The sequence below is a fragment of the Engraulis encrasicolus genome, chromosome 16 (genome assembly GCF_034702125.1).
Source record: "Engraulis encrasicolus isolate BLACKSEA-1 chromosome 16, IST_EnEncr_1.0, whole genome shotgun sequence".
Taxonomy (NCBI): Eukaryota; Metazoa; Chordata; class Actinopteri; order Clupeiformes; family Engraulidae; genus Engraulis; species Engraulis encrasicolus.
Window position 1 is genome coordinate 26,263,669 of NC_085872.1, and position 13,333 is coordinate 26,277,001.

A 13,333-nucleotide genomic window follows, 5' to 3' on the forward strand; every position below is an offset into this window, starting at 1 on the left:
GATTTTTGCTGACACGCTGCTGGCCCTGCCCTGCTTGCGCCTGACTGCATGGGTGTGGATGGCTCACCTGCTCTCTCAGACAGACACTCAACCGTCACTTTAATGGTAACCTCAACACTGACATCAGCGGCCGGTGATTACAACCGCACCACAGCTAGATGCCCTGCCACAGTGAAGCGGGCGGCGATGACCCTGCAGACCAGACAAGAGCCGACCAGCAAAATGCCCCGTGCTGACAGGCGTGGACCGACTGAGCAGCTGTAATTTGGGTGATCAAAGATACCTGGCTGGGATCAGGTCAGTAAGAATAAAAAAAACAAACAAACATGCGAATAAAACACTTTAGTGTTTAGTGTTGTACATTAGTATGTGGAGCCATCACGCTCTGCAGTCTCAGACATGACAGATCATATGAGTGACAACACCATGACATCTGTATTCCTCTCACCTGCTGCTCCAGGTCTACAAGGTGAACAAGCAAACACTAATATTACAACCACACCAGACCAGGGGTCCATTTCTCGATTCTTGTCGTTGCTAACCGTCTTAAGACCGTCATAAGACCGTCTTACCATTCCCTTGGATTTAGTGGTGAGCGTCGCTGTCAAGAGAGTTGAGTCGCTCTTACGAAGGACGTTGCTACCGTCGTTAGTAAAGACGCTTTCGAGATAGGCCTACGGACCTCAGAATAGCAAATGGCATTTTGCACAGTTATGGCTCTTTTCCACTGCCGGTTTTCTGGTGGGCCTACAGCTCAACACGGCTCGACTCGGCCGCCACGTTTTGCTTTTCGATTAAGCTGTGCGGTGCCTTTTCGAAAAGCAGTACGTGATGGCTGTGTCGCGCTGTGTCGAGCTGAAGTCCTACCAGAAAACGGCAGTGGAAAAGAGGCATTAGTGAGCTACAGGCCTATATTGCTACAACGTACAGTTCAAAAGTGCATAAAGTCAAGGTACTCTAGGGTGAAATTGAGAGGTATTGGTGCTCTATATTGGTGCATAGTGGCCTGCTTGAAGCACCAGAATGACTCAAGGGGTTGACGTTGGTGTACCGTACTTTTGCCAGAAACTGTAAGTTCCTCATGATTAAATACTTTGTTGGTTGAACACAGTGAAGTAACAGGTGGCCCTATGGCATGTTCCCGCACCCCAGTACATAAAATAGATTCTGTGTCTCTGGACATAATTTGAAAGGAGTAGAAAAGACAGACAAAGAGATAAAGGCAAACCAGAGGCAGTGATGCACACAGACCGGCAAATCATATTGTGTTCTCTTTATAGACTCCATCCCTCTTCTTATCTTTGATTGGTCGTAACATACAGTCTGTCTTTTGCTCTGGCTTTTGTCTAAAAGCACACACACGATGCGCGCACGCACACAACCCAACACATTCGCATTCTCATAACATTCACAAAGGAAGAAGCAAACTGCCTTCTGAAATGGTGACCAACACAGCCTTTTTAACCCATTAAGACACACCATTATAAATGTACTGTTACCAGAATGGCAATGACCAAGTCATAGTGCATGACTAAAGGCCCTGTGTTATGTCACAGTAGTAGTACCATAGCAGTTAACTTTTCAATGACTATGACAGCGTGCCACAGGCGGTACGCCGTGCATTATGGGGCTATGATGGATCTCTGATAACTGATATCAAGGTTTCTGTCCTTCCTCCTCTGCATTCAAGATGGAGATCTGCAATACCCACCTACTGTGCTGATGCAGGAACAAGAATAGCTACACATACTAAAAATATGATATTGTTATGATTTAGATGGACAGAACAACATCCTGTCCATGTGGAGCCAGGAAATGTAATTAGCCAATCATCGCATCGAATAACAACCAACAATGGGCTGACACAGTGGTGCTGCAAATTGTTTTTAAAAAAAAATAAAATAATCAACATAAATGATCAAATCTTTCCTTTTTTCTCTTCTTCTTTTCTCTCTCACTATCCTTCAATCCTTGAATTCTTATCATGTTTTCTCTCACATGACACTGTATTAATAGAAGGCAGAAGCCTCTTCATTGTGGGGCCATTCTACCAGTCTCTGATAGTTTGGCAGATGGAGAGGATGTGTATGGGGACAGTTCCTTTGCGTGTATAGATGTTGGTGGGGAACTTGATATATAAGGTATATAACCTTTTTTTAGATAACTGTCATAACAGTGGAAACGCACATTTTACTTTTACCTACAAAATCAATATAATAAGAACAATGTACCTGTACTTAATTTAAAGAGCGTCCTTTGCACATTCATATCATTGAGATGTCAGAGCCAGAATGACAGAAAGACAAATGAGAGGTGAACAGATGATGAACTCATTTCATTCAGTTGCTTTATTAACAATAGAAAATGCCACGTTCATAAATGACGACAACAATATGATAGTCTACAATTTCTTATATCAGAAACAATGAAAGAAATGTGTTGGACAGCTAACGCTTGTAAAGTTCGTCCTGTCTCCCCCCCACTTAAAAAAAGGTAATGCACATGATAATGTAATTTTGCTCACAGTATTAACAATCCCTTTAACTCTCAGGGGCCACGTTTACACTGTGTGAAATGTACAGGAAGACTTGACGTGTGGTAGAATGTGACCTGCGACAAATGAAATGCTATGTATTAGCATGTGCTTTTTAAGATGACCAAAAATACCAATGTATTCTATGACATCACAGGCGAGGGAAAAATCAATGACTGTAGATTTCTACACTCTTTGAGTGAAATGTAAAACAGAAGCATGGTCTGTGAAAAGTGCTAAACGAAAATAAACTTTTCTAAAAAAACAAAAAAAACAAGAAAAACAAAATGGTTTACACAACTGGTTAATACAATCATCTAAAATAAGTTAAGGTCACTTACTTTTTAATGTCTATTTTTAGAAAATATAAAATCTAGGTCTTTGTCCTTACAACAGAGTCTATTCAACAAGTGTCATTTTCTTTCAAACTCCAACAGAGCAAAGCATTGAAACAGTGGTCCTCATAACACATGCTAACTTTGAAGCATCCTGGACATAATAACGGGAAATTAAAGCTTCTGACGGTTTGAAAATGAAAAGAAAACAAAAAAGGATCCGGTGAACTTTGGTTCATTGTGGATTTGCAACATTTCTGAGTCACAATAACATAGGAGTATATTACATATGACCCGCCTCTCTCGAAAAGTATGACTTTACTGACTTCATAACCACTGACCCCCAGCATCTCAGCTGATCCTTATATCATGGCTCCACCCTCAAACAAAGAGAGTCCGCACACTGCAACTCTGACTAAAGGTTTACTTAAGACATACCACATTTTGACCCAACAGGGTCTTCACCTAATTGGTTTGATACACCAAAAGTCAGAGTTGGAGTGTGCGGACCTCTATCTCTCTGTGATACACCTTTGTCCTGCACCTTTCCTTGGTGAGGTGGGATGTGCATACATTTCCTCAAACTAGCCTTTCCTTCCACTGAAAAGATCACACTTCCCTCTGTGTTCTCTCCTGTGCTGTCATGACAGGAATTTGTACAGTGATTAAAAAACTGACCAACCATTTCCAACAACACAATCACTTGCTACTCTGCCTATTCAACGGTACAGGCTGTAAAGCAAGACTGACATAGTCTTAGATGAGTAGTAGTTTCTCTCTTTTGTCATTCGAATGTACTGTACGTACATGAAGATGTTATCCATTTCTATGCACAATTGCCACTCGAAGAGGCACATGGTAAAAAACGTACACCCTTCACATCACAAATGCAGAACCATTCGAAATACTCACAGTACATGCAGACTTCCTCAAAATCCCTAAACAGCTGTGGATGTGTGGACTGTATGACGGAGATTTAGTTTGGTTTAGAACACCAACCACAATGGGGTATGCTGCCGCCCAGTGAATAGTTCACATGCAGAGCAGTTGAAATATAATGAATTACAGAATCTGTACATAACCTGAAGAAACAATTCACAGTTTATGCAAGTTGGTGTTTTGAGATCTGCAAGAAAAGTCCACATCTTGACTCTCTACAGTGCACTCACATTTCCTGGTGTAATCAAGAAGCAGTCTAAGAGTTTACCATTTCCTCAGATTGATTATGAAGTTTTAAATATAATTAGGAAACAATAAGACTGAGGAGAGAATGACGTTTGTGGTAGCAATCACAGATACAAGTAAGAAAGGAAAAAGATTCACGTAAAGATCAGGTTGATTTCAGATTGAGGGAAGGCTAACTGAACATACATAAAGAGAAGCATAGTTGCAGTACCAACACGAACGATGCTTATGAAAAAGGGAATCCAATGGAAAGTCTCTGCTTCTCCCGTCGCAACAAAAACGGCGGAAAGATCCCATTCATTACAGCCTGACATTGGAGATTCGAGAGCTGTACGCAACACACCGGATCAGGACATGGGCTTCACTAGGTACAGTTTCTCCCCTTGCTCACTGGTGAAAATAGGAGCCTTTTTGTAGTGTTCCACCAGCTCCTCCATGGAACTGAACTTCCTCTGGCCGATACAGTACAACACATCTTTCAGCTGGACCTTGAAATGCTTGTTCTTGCCTTGTGCTTTCAGGGAAATGGAAAAGTCGTTTGGCTGCCAAAGACAAAAGACACAGAGATACAGAGAGCCAATCAGTGAAATGCATCGGTGAGTCAGACATCTTGCATCCCATAATGCATCCCACCTTGTTTTTCTCTCACTCACTCAACAGTGAGTGCGTCTTAATATGCGACCTTGCCTCCTCCACTTGCCTCCTCCACTTGCTTCTCGTCATGATGACATCACTGACAACAGCATTATATTTCAATATCCTGCAAAAGCTCAATTGTAGAGTCTTTTTCTCATTTGCAATTGGATGGTGAATGAAAAACAGTCCCTCAAAAGTTGTTGTGGCTAGGCTGACAGCTGGGAAACTTTATCGTTTTCTCCACGGAGGAGGGGCCAGGAGGCGGGGCGAGGAGACAAGCGCAAGTGGAGGAGGCAAGGTCGCATATTAAGACGCACTCAGTGAGATACTAATGGCTAATCATAACCAAGGCCCTGCGGTGTGATGCGGCACTTTGACCCCATGCAACCAACACTGCCCCTGCCCCCAGCTAAAGACCCTTAGAGCCTGCATTCCTGAATAACTACAGGTTAACAAACATCCAAGCTGAGTGAAGTCTTAAGGAAAGAGAGGTCCTATTCTAAATCTGCACTCTGGAGGTGTTCCAATTAGGCGCTCGTCCCCAATCATCACAGTACAGAGATGAGGGTTGTTTAAGTGAATAAGCTAAGGTTGAACTTTGGAAATAATTATCTTAGACCTTAAATGATCAACATTTACTTTGTCCAGACCAGACAATATTTGGTTATCCAGTATAATATCAATAGCACATATTGAATTGATATTACAATGGATAATTGATACAATTGATAAAATGAATTACCTTTGACATGTCTAACACAACAAATTGTTAATACTGTTCGGCAGTTTGAAACTGGTGATGAACTGTAAAATGAAGGTGACCTCTAAACTCATTGAGAACACGTGTTGTGGTACCACTTAATCTCTCAAGCTAGTTATGCAACAAATTCCTGACCCACTCTGGAACCTGTGCAACCTATTTAAGCACTGCAGTGATGGCACCAAGAGCACACACAGACAGACCAGCCATTGATAAGGCATGTACTGGGTGGAGGTAGGTAATAGGACTTCTCTACAAGGGACACTACAGTTTTAACATTCTAATCGGTTTTTTTTGCCAAATCTCTTCAACGGAGGGGTATAGCAAGTGTTTTTAATACATGTAGCACATACAGTGCAGTTACATAGTACACAGTTAACTGCCAAGCTTAAAGTATCCCTGGCAGTATCTCAAACTAATAATATCAATTCACTACACTTACAGCAATGCATATGAATACTTTGTGGTTGAGCAAATAAACTACAACACTCCGATGTTTCACTTATGAATCCCAATGTCATTATATGCACTGACTTATGCACTTCTAAAACACAAATATGCACAGAAGAGGTCTACTATTAGTAGCCTGTCTTCATAGTCAGCTGCAAGAAAGTGATAAAAGTGCCTCACCGATGATTCGCTGTCCCGAATGAGGAAGTCTCCCTCCTCTCCCCTCTGGTTGAGGGCGACCTCCGCCTGGTGCCGCGTGACCTTGCCGTAGTACCAGTGCCGGCCTGCGAACCTGCCACTCAACGAGGGCCCAATGTAGTCACAGTCTGGGGTGGCCGGCGGCCCTGCGTCGTCTAGTGGTGCATGATGGGAATTCTGCAGGACCGTCACATAGTTCTTAGGCACTAGGCCGACCTGGCCGTCCGCCTTGCGGCACTTCCACCACTCCGGGTCGTTCTCGGGCTTCTCCACCACGTCCATGACCTCGCCCTTCTCGAAGTTGAGCTCCTCGTCGTTGCCGGAGCTGAATGGGTAGAGCGTCTGCACCGTGTGCAGCGCCGCACCGCTGCCGTTGGCCACCGGCGCCACCGAGCCCAGCTTCTCCCGCAGAGACCCCGCAAGGTCCGCGCCCGCCGACCCGTCCACATCCTCCGTCACGTAGTTGGAGGGGAACCAGCCCGAGCGGCCGTTGTAGCTGCCACGCCACCAGCCGTCGCTGCACTTCTCCATGACGATGACCCTCGTGCCCTTCACCAGCGAGAGCTCGTCCTCCCGCTCGGCCGCGTAGCTGAACTTGACGAAGGCAGGCATGCTGAGATCGTACAAGCGCTCGCCGTTGTCCCCGAACATGTCGGTGTCCGCGGAGGCCGAGTCCTTCATGCCTGGCTTTCGCTTCACCTTCCCGATACCTGTGGGTGACAGCATACAACATGAGAGACCGCAGGTCAAAATGCTACCCCTCACTGTGGATTTTAAAATTATTTTTGTCATTTTTTGTTACTCTCTGATTTATAGCGTATAGCTGTTTTTGCTTGTCTATTTTGTCTTTCTAGGTGAATAGGTCAGTGGTATGGATGTATTCTTGCAAATTCTTGATTCATACAGAAAAATATGATTACATTCTGTCCAAACAGGTCACACCACAGCGCCATCCAGTTGTAAGAAATGCTGACTTCGGTTCAGAAAAAAACATGGCATACATTTTCACACAATATATTTTACTCAATATTTAATACCTCTGAAGCAGTGTAAAATCAATACACAGTAAGGAAACTTGATTATCTTTTAGCCACCTCATTTAATCACTCCTGACCTTCCTACTTCAATCTCCCCTGCACAAACAAAATCAATTCTACTGTCTAGTACCGTGTGTCTGTACAGCCCAAGACATTGTGACATAGTGTGATTTTTGTGACATCTCTATACCCAAAAGGTGTTTCAGGGATAATGATTGCCAAGACTTGCAAAACCAGTTAAGTACCAGAGTCATGAAGTACCAGAGTCAGACTTGTGGGGGTGAAAGCCCAACTGGGAAACTCCAACTCAGCACTCCACAGCACACAAGTGAACACTGCACACAATGACATTGTATTTATGCCTCACGTCCGTGCAAGGGGGCAGCCCCAATGACTCCGAAAAGGAAGCAGTGAGGCGGAATGGTATCATACTCAAGATACCTCAGTCATGGAGGAGGATGGAGGAGAGCACTGGTTAATTACTCCCCCCACCAACCTGGCGAGTGGGGAGTCAAACCGGCAACCTTTGGGCTACAAGTCTGACCCCCTAACCGCTTACCCATGATGACTGCCCACTTCAGTAATGAGGTGAAGTACCACAGCACAGTTCTGATGAGATGATGACCTTGAAGGCCTTGCTTTGCTTATCAGTCGGTGCCTTGTATTCATTACCAACCCTCAAGTAAGATGGATCATCTAACCCAGTTCTGCTTAAGCAAACACAGCGGTTCCAAGGCAATACATTTCTGTTCAAAACGGAATTCCACAGAGATTAACAATGCCATTCAAAGTGTTTTTGAGAGTACCGTGGCTTTAATACGTTAAGACAGCAAGTTTGTAATGTATTACTAAAGAGTCTGTGTTGTTACATTGTAGTGTAGTAGGCCTACAAAAGTCTCTACAACCAATAGCCAAGCATTCCAAGGCCAGAACACTGTGCACATTTTGAGACGAAAGGTTTCTACATTAAAAAGGGTGGCAGCATGCATGCCTCAGTGTAACAGTGTGTCTGAAAAGGATGGTCATGCAGTCATTACAGGCTACTAAGGCTGTAACGATACACCCAACCCACGATTCGGTTTGTATCACGATATATGACCCACGGTTCGATATGCCCCACGATTTCACACAAAAAAAAAATAGAAAAAAAAAAATAAAAAAAATAAAATAATAAGAAAATAAATTATATATATATATATATATATATATATTATATAATAAGGCTGTAACGATACACCCAACCCACGATTCGGTTTGTATCACGATATATGACCCACGGTTCGATATGCCCCACGATTTCACACAAAAAAAAAATAGAAAAAAAAAAATAAAAAAAATAAAATAATAAGAAAATAAATTATATATATATATATATATATATATATATATATATATATATATATACACACTTCATAATTAATATATTTTTTGCATTTACCTGCCTGCATTAATTTTGTAGTTTTACAAGGCTGAATGATGTTGCCGATATAGGCTACCACTGCAACCTGTTCCCAGGTGTTGACATCAAAACACAACACAGAGAAATAAGGGATATAGTTCACCAAGGATAAAGGCTTATAAATAGGCTAAGATCATATGTTGAGAGAGAGAGAGAGAGAGAGAGAGAGAGAGAGAGAGAGAGAGAGAGAGAGAGAGAGAGAGAGAGAGAGAGAGAGAGAGAGAGGCGAGGTGGTCAGGGTGTATGGTCATTGGCAGCTGTCTTACTTTATCAAACATTAGGCCTATCCAATTAATATCCAAACATTAAAACAACACTGGCCACATATCGTCAGGAAACATGTTGTATTAAGTTAGGCTACTTACAGAAATGCAACACTTAATTTTGATTAAGTTAAATATTTCCGTAGCTTTTTTTGATCGTGCAGCGCCTGCCTGTAGCCTACAATCAAAATTTGAAATGAACCTCAATTAGTTCTCACTGCTACGTAACGCGCACGTTTTTCGTTTTGTTTTGTGGTTTGACATTTTGTCATGAGCGAGAATGAATACAGAGGCTGAAATGGAGCATGCTTTCTGCTTATGTAGGCGGTAATTTTACAATATAGACTAACATTAAGGTGGGAAGAAATAATGCTGCCTAATATCCTGCCTATCGACCTCAACGTTCGTCCGACTTCGGGCACCTCCCTACAAGCGATTCCAGGCTGGTCTATAGGCAGGCGGAGCATCTCGTGCGCTCTCTCTCTCTCGCGCTCTCTCTCTCTCTCCGCTCCAACGTCAAACTCCACTCGCAATAGGCCTACATAGCGCATGTATGAGTAAAAAAAAAATCTTGACACGTTTATAAAAGCCTTCTTGGTCTGTTGTTCATTTGTCCTTCACCTTCCGATGTTTGCCAAAATTTGTCGTCTCACGGAGGTTGCTCAGGCAATGGATAACAACAACGTGCTGGTTGGAAGGAGCATTTTATATGAGAAAGGGGTGAATGGAACTGTTACTCAAACGTGTGCGCCCTTTTTCTACTGGTCTTTTTAAGCGCATATGCAAACTCTTGCCTGTATGTTGCCTGTTGTGTTCTACACTGAGGGGTAGGCTAACAACTTTAAAAGGGCATATCGCGATTCTGTGAGGAAGCTTCGCGATAGGGGTTCGTGGGCAGTGGTGGACGAAGTACACCAGTTATGTACTTGAGTAAAAGTACAGTTACCTTGCATTGAAAACTACTCAAGTAAAAGTGAAAGTATTCACCTCACTTTTTTACTTGAGTAGAAGTACAAAAGTATCTGCCGTCAAAAATACTTAAGTACTAAAAGTAAAAAGTAAAAATTTAAAAATGAAGCCTTTGGTGCAATTTTAATATTTAAGTGTTGTAGGCCTAGTTTGGTCATATCTAATTAAATATCCTCTGATTTGCATAGGCTATACCAACATGTTAGAACTAGGCCATAACAGGCCTCAGAAACACTGTGGAGTAAGTCCATGGATGTTATAGCATCAGAAGTTCATTTTCACCTCTCTAAACATTTAATACTGACCCTAACATGCCCAAAAGAACACATGAAAGGGCCATTAATATTAAATATGATTAGGCTGAAATTGATAATATGCCTATTAGAACAACTACTACAATACCCCCCAGCCGTAGGCCTACAGTCCAGTATTGGCCTACTTATTTGTGACAGCAAGGAGTTAGAGTAGTAGCCAATAAAGTACTTTGTTTATTTTTTGTTATAATTATGGTTTTGGTAGACCTCTTCTTCATATTATTATTATTATTATTATTTTATATTATTATTATTATTAGTAGTAGTAGTAGTATGTATGTGTTTGGTTATGTTAAGGTTGGCTTAGGCCTATGTATGGACAAACAGACTTCTTGTGATTCTAAGCTACCTTTAAAGATAGGAACATCTTCAAATACTTGTAATGGTCTCTATTTGCTAGATGCCAATGATTTGCAATAGCCTACTTGCAGGGTTGGGGAAGTTACTTTTTAAATGTAATCCGGTAAAGTTACAAATTACTCTTTCAAAAATGTATTCAGTAATGTAATCCCATTACTTCAATATTTAAGTAATGTAACGGATTACTTTTGGATTACTTTTGGATTACTTTTCCCCCAAAATACTTATAATGACTAAGTGAATCATGCCCAAACACTTACAATGACTTAAAATAAATGAATAAAAAATTGACTGTTATGAAATGGCTCTACAAGGACATTACGGGCTTGACAACACCAATGTTTTGAAAAGCCTCCCCATCCCATGACGCACATGTTGCATGCATGCTGAATATTAGCAGTTACCAGGAGGTGTTTCTTTAAGTTAGACGTTGTGTCTTTCGACGCTGACAAGATATTGACTTTGGGTTGGCACAACCGGCACTGGACATCGATATTGGCGCCCTTGTCTTCCTTGAAAATGAAATGTTTATTGTATTTCCACCGGGTAAATGCATTTTTCTCCATTGCTCACGACTGCTCTGTACTTCTTTGACTGAGTGATTGATGCAACGACAACGAACTATTGAACACTCCCACCAGCAGGGAAGGGAAGCAAGGCTGAGAGAACGTAGGTCGGTCAGGAATGCTACTGTCACTGTCGTCATTAGCCTACGTAACAGGTGATGATTCCGGCGAAAAACCAAAAATCACAACATACAAGCCGCGGCATAACAATAAATGAATAAATAAATCAGTTAATATAATAATTAAATAAATAAAAGGGACCAAAGACGCAATTTCGCAAGAATTGTAATCCTGTTAAGTAATCCCCATTCCCACTGAATGTAACTGTAATCTGAATACATATTTTTTTGCTTGTAATGTAACGGATTACAATTACATTGATTTTGTATTCTTTTACCGTAACGCCGTTACATGTAATCCGTTACTCCCCAACCCTGCTTGATACAACACTTATCTGTCTGATCATGAAAAAGCCTTTTGTGCCTGTGCACATCACTGGGCCAATATTTAGCCAAAGTCCACCTTTTTTTCTCTCTTTTTTTTTACTTTGTTACTGTTGTTTTTTACAACCTCACTTTGGTGGTATTGCCAAAGCTTTTCATATCCACTGTAGCCTACTGACCTGACTAAAGGGAAAGGATACATGTTGCAAGGATACATGTTGCATGTAGCCTCACTTTGTAACATATGGTGGGCATGGCAATCCTCATGTAAAGATACAAACCCTTTACACTCCCTCTTTTCCATGAAGTTGAAGCAAATCATTTTTTTGGTGACAGGGGAGTCTATTAGACAAGTAATTGATATCCCCAACTACTTCAGAAAATACTGCAATGTGAGGGGAAAGAATGCTATCACGGAGTTGTGCGCCTGGATAGTTTGGAATAAGCAGCACAGTGTTTCCCATACATTGAGGAAACTATGGCGGCCCGCCATAGTTTAAATTTGGCCGCCATAGTTTGCGAAAATGTAAAAAATAAAAAAAAATTTTTTTTTTTTTTTTTTTTACTTTTTTTTTTTAAACGATTTCCGTTTTTATTAAAAACGATTCGAATTACGATTTCCTTCGCATTTTCCTCCTGGAGTAAATACATCCTATAGAGAAAACCACAAGTGCTTGAAAGAGGGATCAAAAGCCTAGTCAAGTTGTTAACTTGGGTTTGGGAGCAATATTTAAAAAAAACTTCAGAGGGACAGTTGGGATGAGTTTACTAACACTCCCCAGGCTTTGTTTTACAGTTGTAATGAGTTAGGTGACATAAATGTGTAATATGTTGTTCAGCCCTTTTAATGGAAGGAATTTTGAAAAACTGGCCCTGTGACCAGCAGCAGAATGTGTACGCCTATGTGTGTGGGGGAAAAGGCATAGCCTACCCTCTTAGACCCTTTTTGTGTATGCGTTACACACAGTGATCTTAAATTCTTATCTCTGCTCCTATTTTGTTTTATTATTGTTTTCATTATAGACCCCTGCATGAGGGACGAATGAAACTGTGTTGTAAACAGAAATGATTCACTGTACTGCATTTTTTGACAATGACAATGTACTACTATTATACATGTCATGGGTAAAATGGGTAGCCTTATTTCTCTGATTGCACTGATGAAGGTCTGAGGACCGAAACGCTTGCACCCCCACTTGGTAGCACTTTATTTTATTTTTGTTCAAGTTGATGGATTAAAACACCTTTCCTGCATCGGCAACCCTTGGTGTGCGAGTTCTCTTCTTCCTCCTTTAGCCTTATTTCTCAACATATAAATGGCTGAAATGTAGGCCCAGGCCTATAGTTTCTCCATGCGCCAATGTCATACTGTACTCATTGTTTTGCCGTTTTGCAACCCCCCCACCCCCCCCCCCCAAAGGCCCGCGTGAGAAGACGACCCCCCCCCGGGAAAAAATCCCTGCTGCCCCCATAGTTTCCAGAATTTCTGTGGGAAACACTGCAGCATGTTTAGGCATCCTGTGTAGGCTACTTGACTCAAGAAACCAACACGCTACAAAAGCGGCAATTAAGTGACTCTATTGTAAGCCATAACACAGATATAGCGCAGTAAGTCAAATAAGCAGTAGGGCCTACATTAAGTATCATTTCACTGATTATTCAGTTCAAACGCGAAGCCTATCTGACAAATTTCGTCGTCAGGCGAGTGCAGCCTGCGAGCTAAACCTCTCCCCCCTCACACAACGAATACGACGTGCATATTAATACACTCTAACAACGTTATTGTCGCCTGCTTTATTGTTTTGCTGTGCTTTCTGCATGTTAC

The 13,333-nt window shown here is 41.7% G+C and overlaps 1 protein-coding gene across 4 annotated transcripts in view; it reads right to left on the reverse strand.

The window, feature by feature from the left end:
• Positions 1 to 2,330: 2,330 nt before the first annotated feature.
• Positions 2,331 to 13,333, reverse strand: part of nck1a (NCK adaptor protein 1a) — a 39,574-nt gene continuing 28,571 nt past the window's right edge. For all 4 annotated transcript variants that reach the window (XM_063219154.1, XM_063219155.1, XM_063219156.1 and 1 more), the window contains 2 exons: positions 6,080 to 6,807; positions 2,331 to 4,595 (listed from right to left, as the gene is read on the reverse strand). In XM_063219154.1, coding sequence (XP_063075224.1) covers positions 4,401 to 4,595; positions 6,080 to 6,807 — 923 coding nt within the window. In that variant the 3' untranslated portion in view covers positions 2,331 to 4,400. The remainder of the gene's footprint in view (positions 4,596 to 6,079; positions 6,808 to 13,333) is intronic.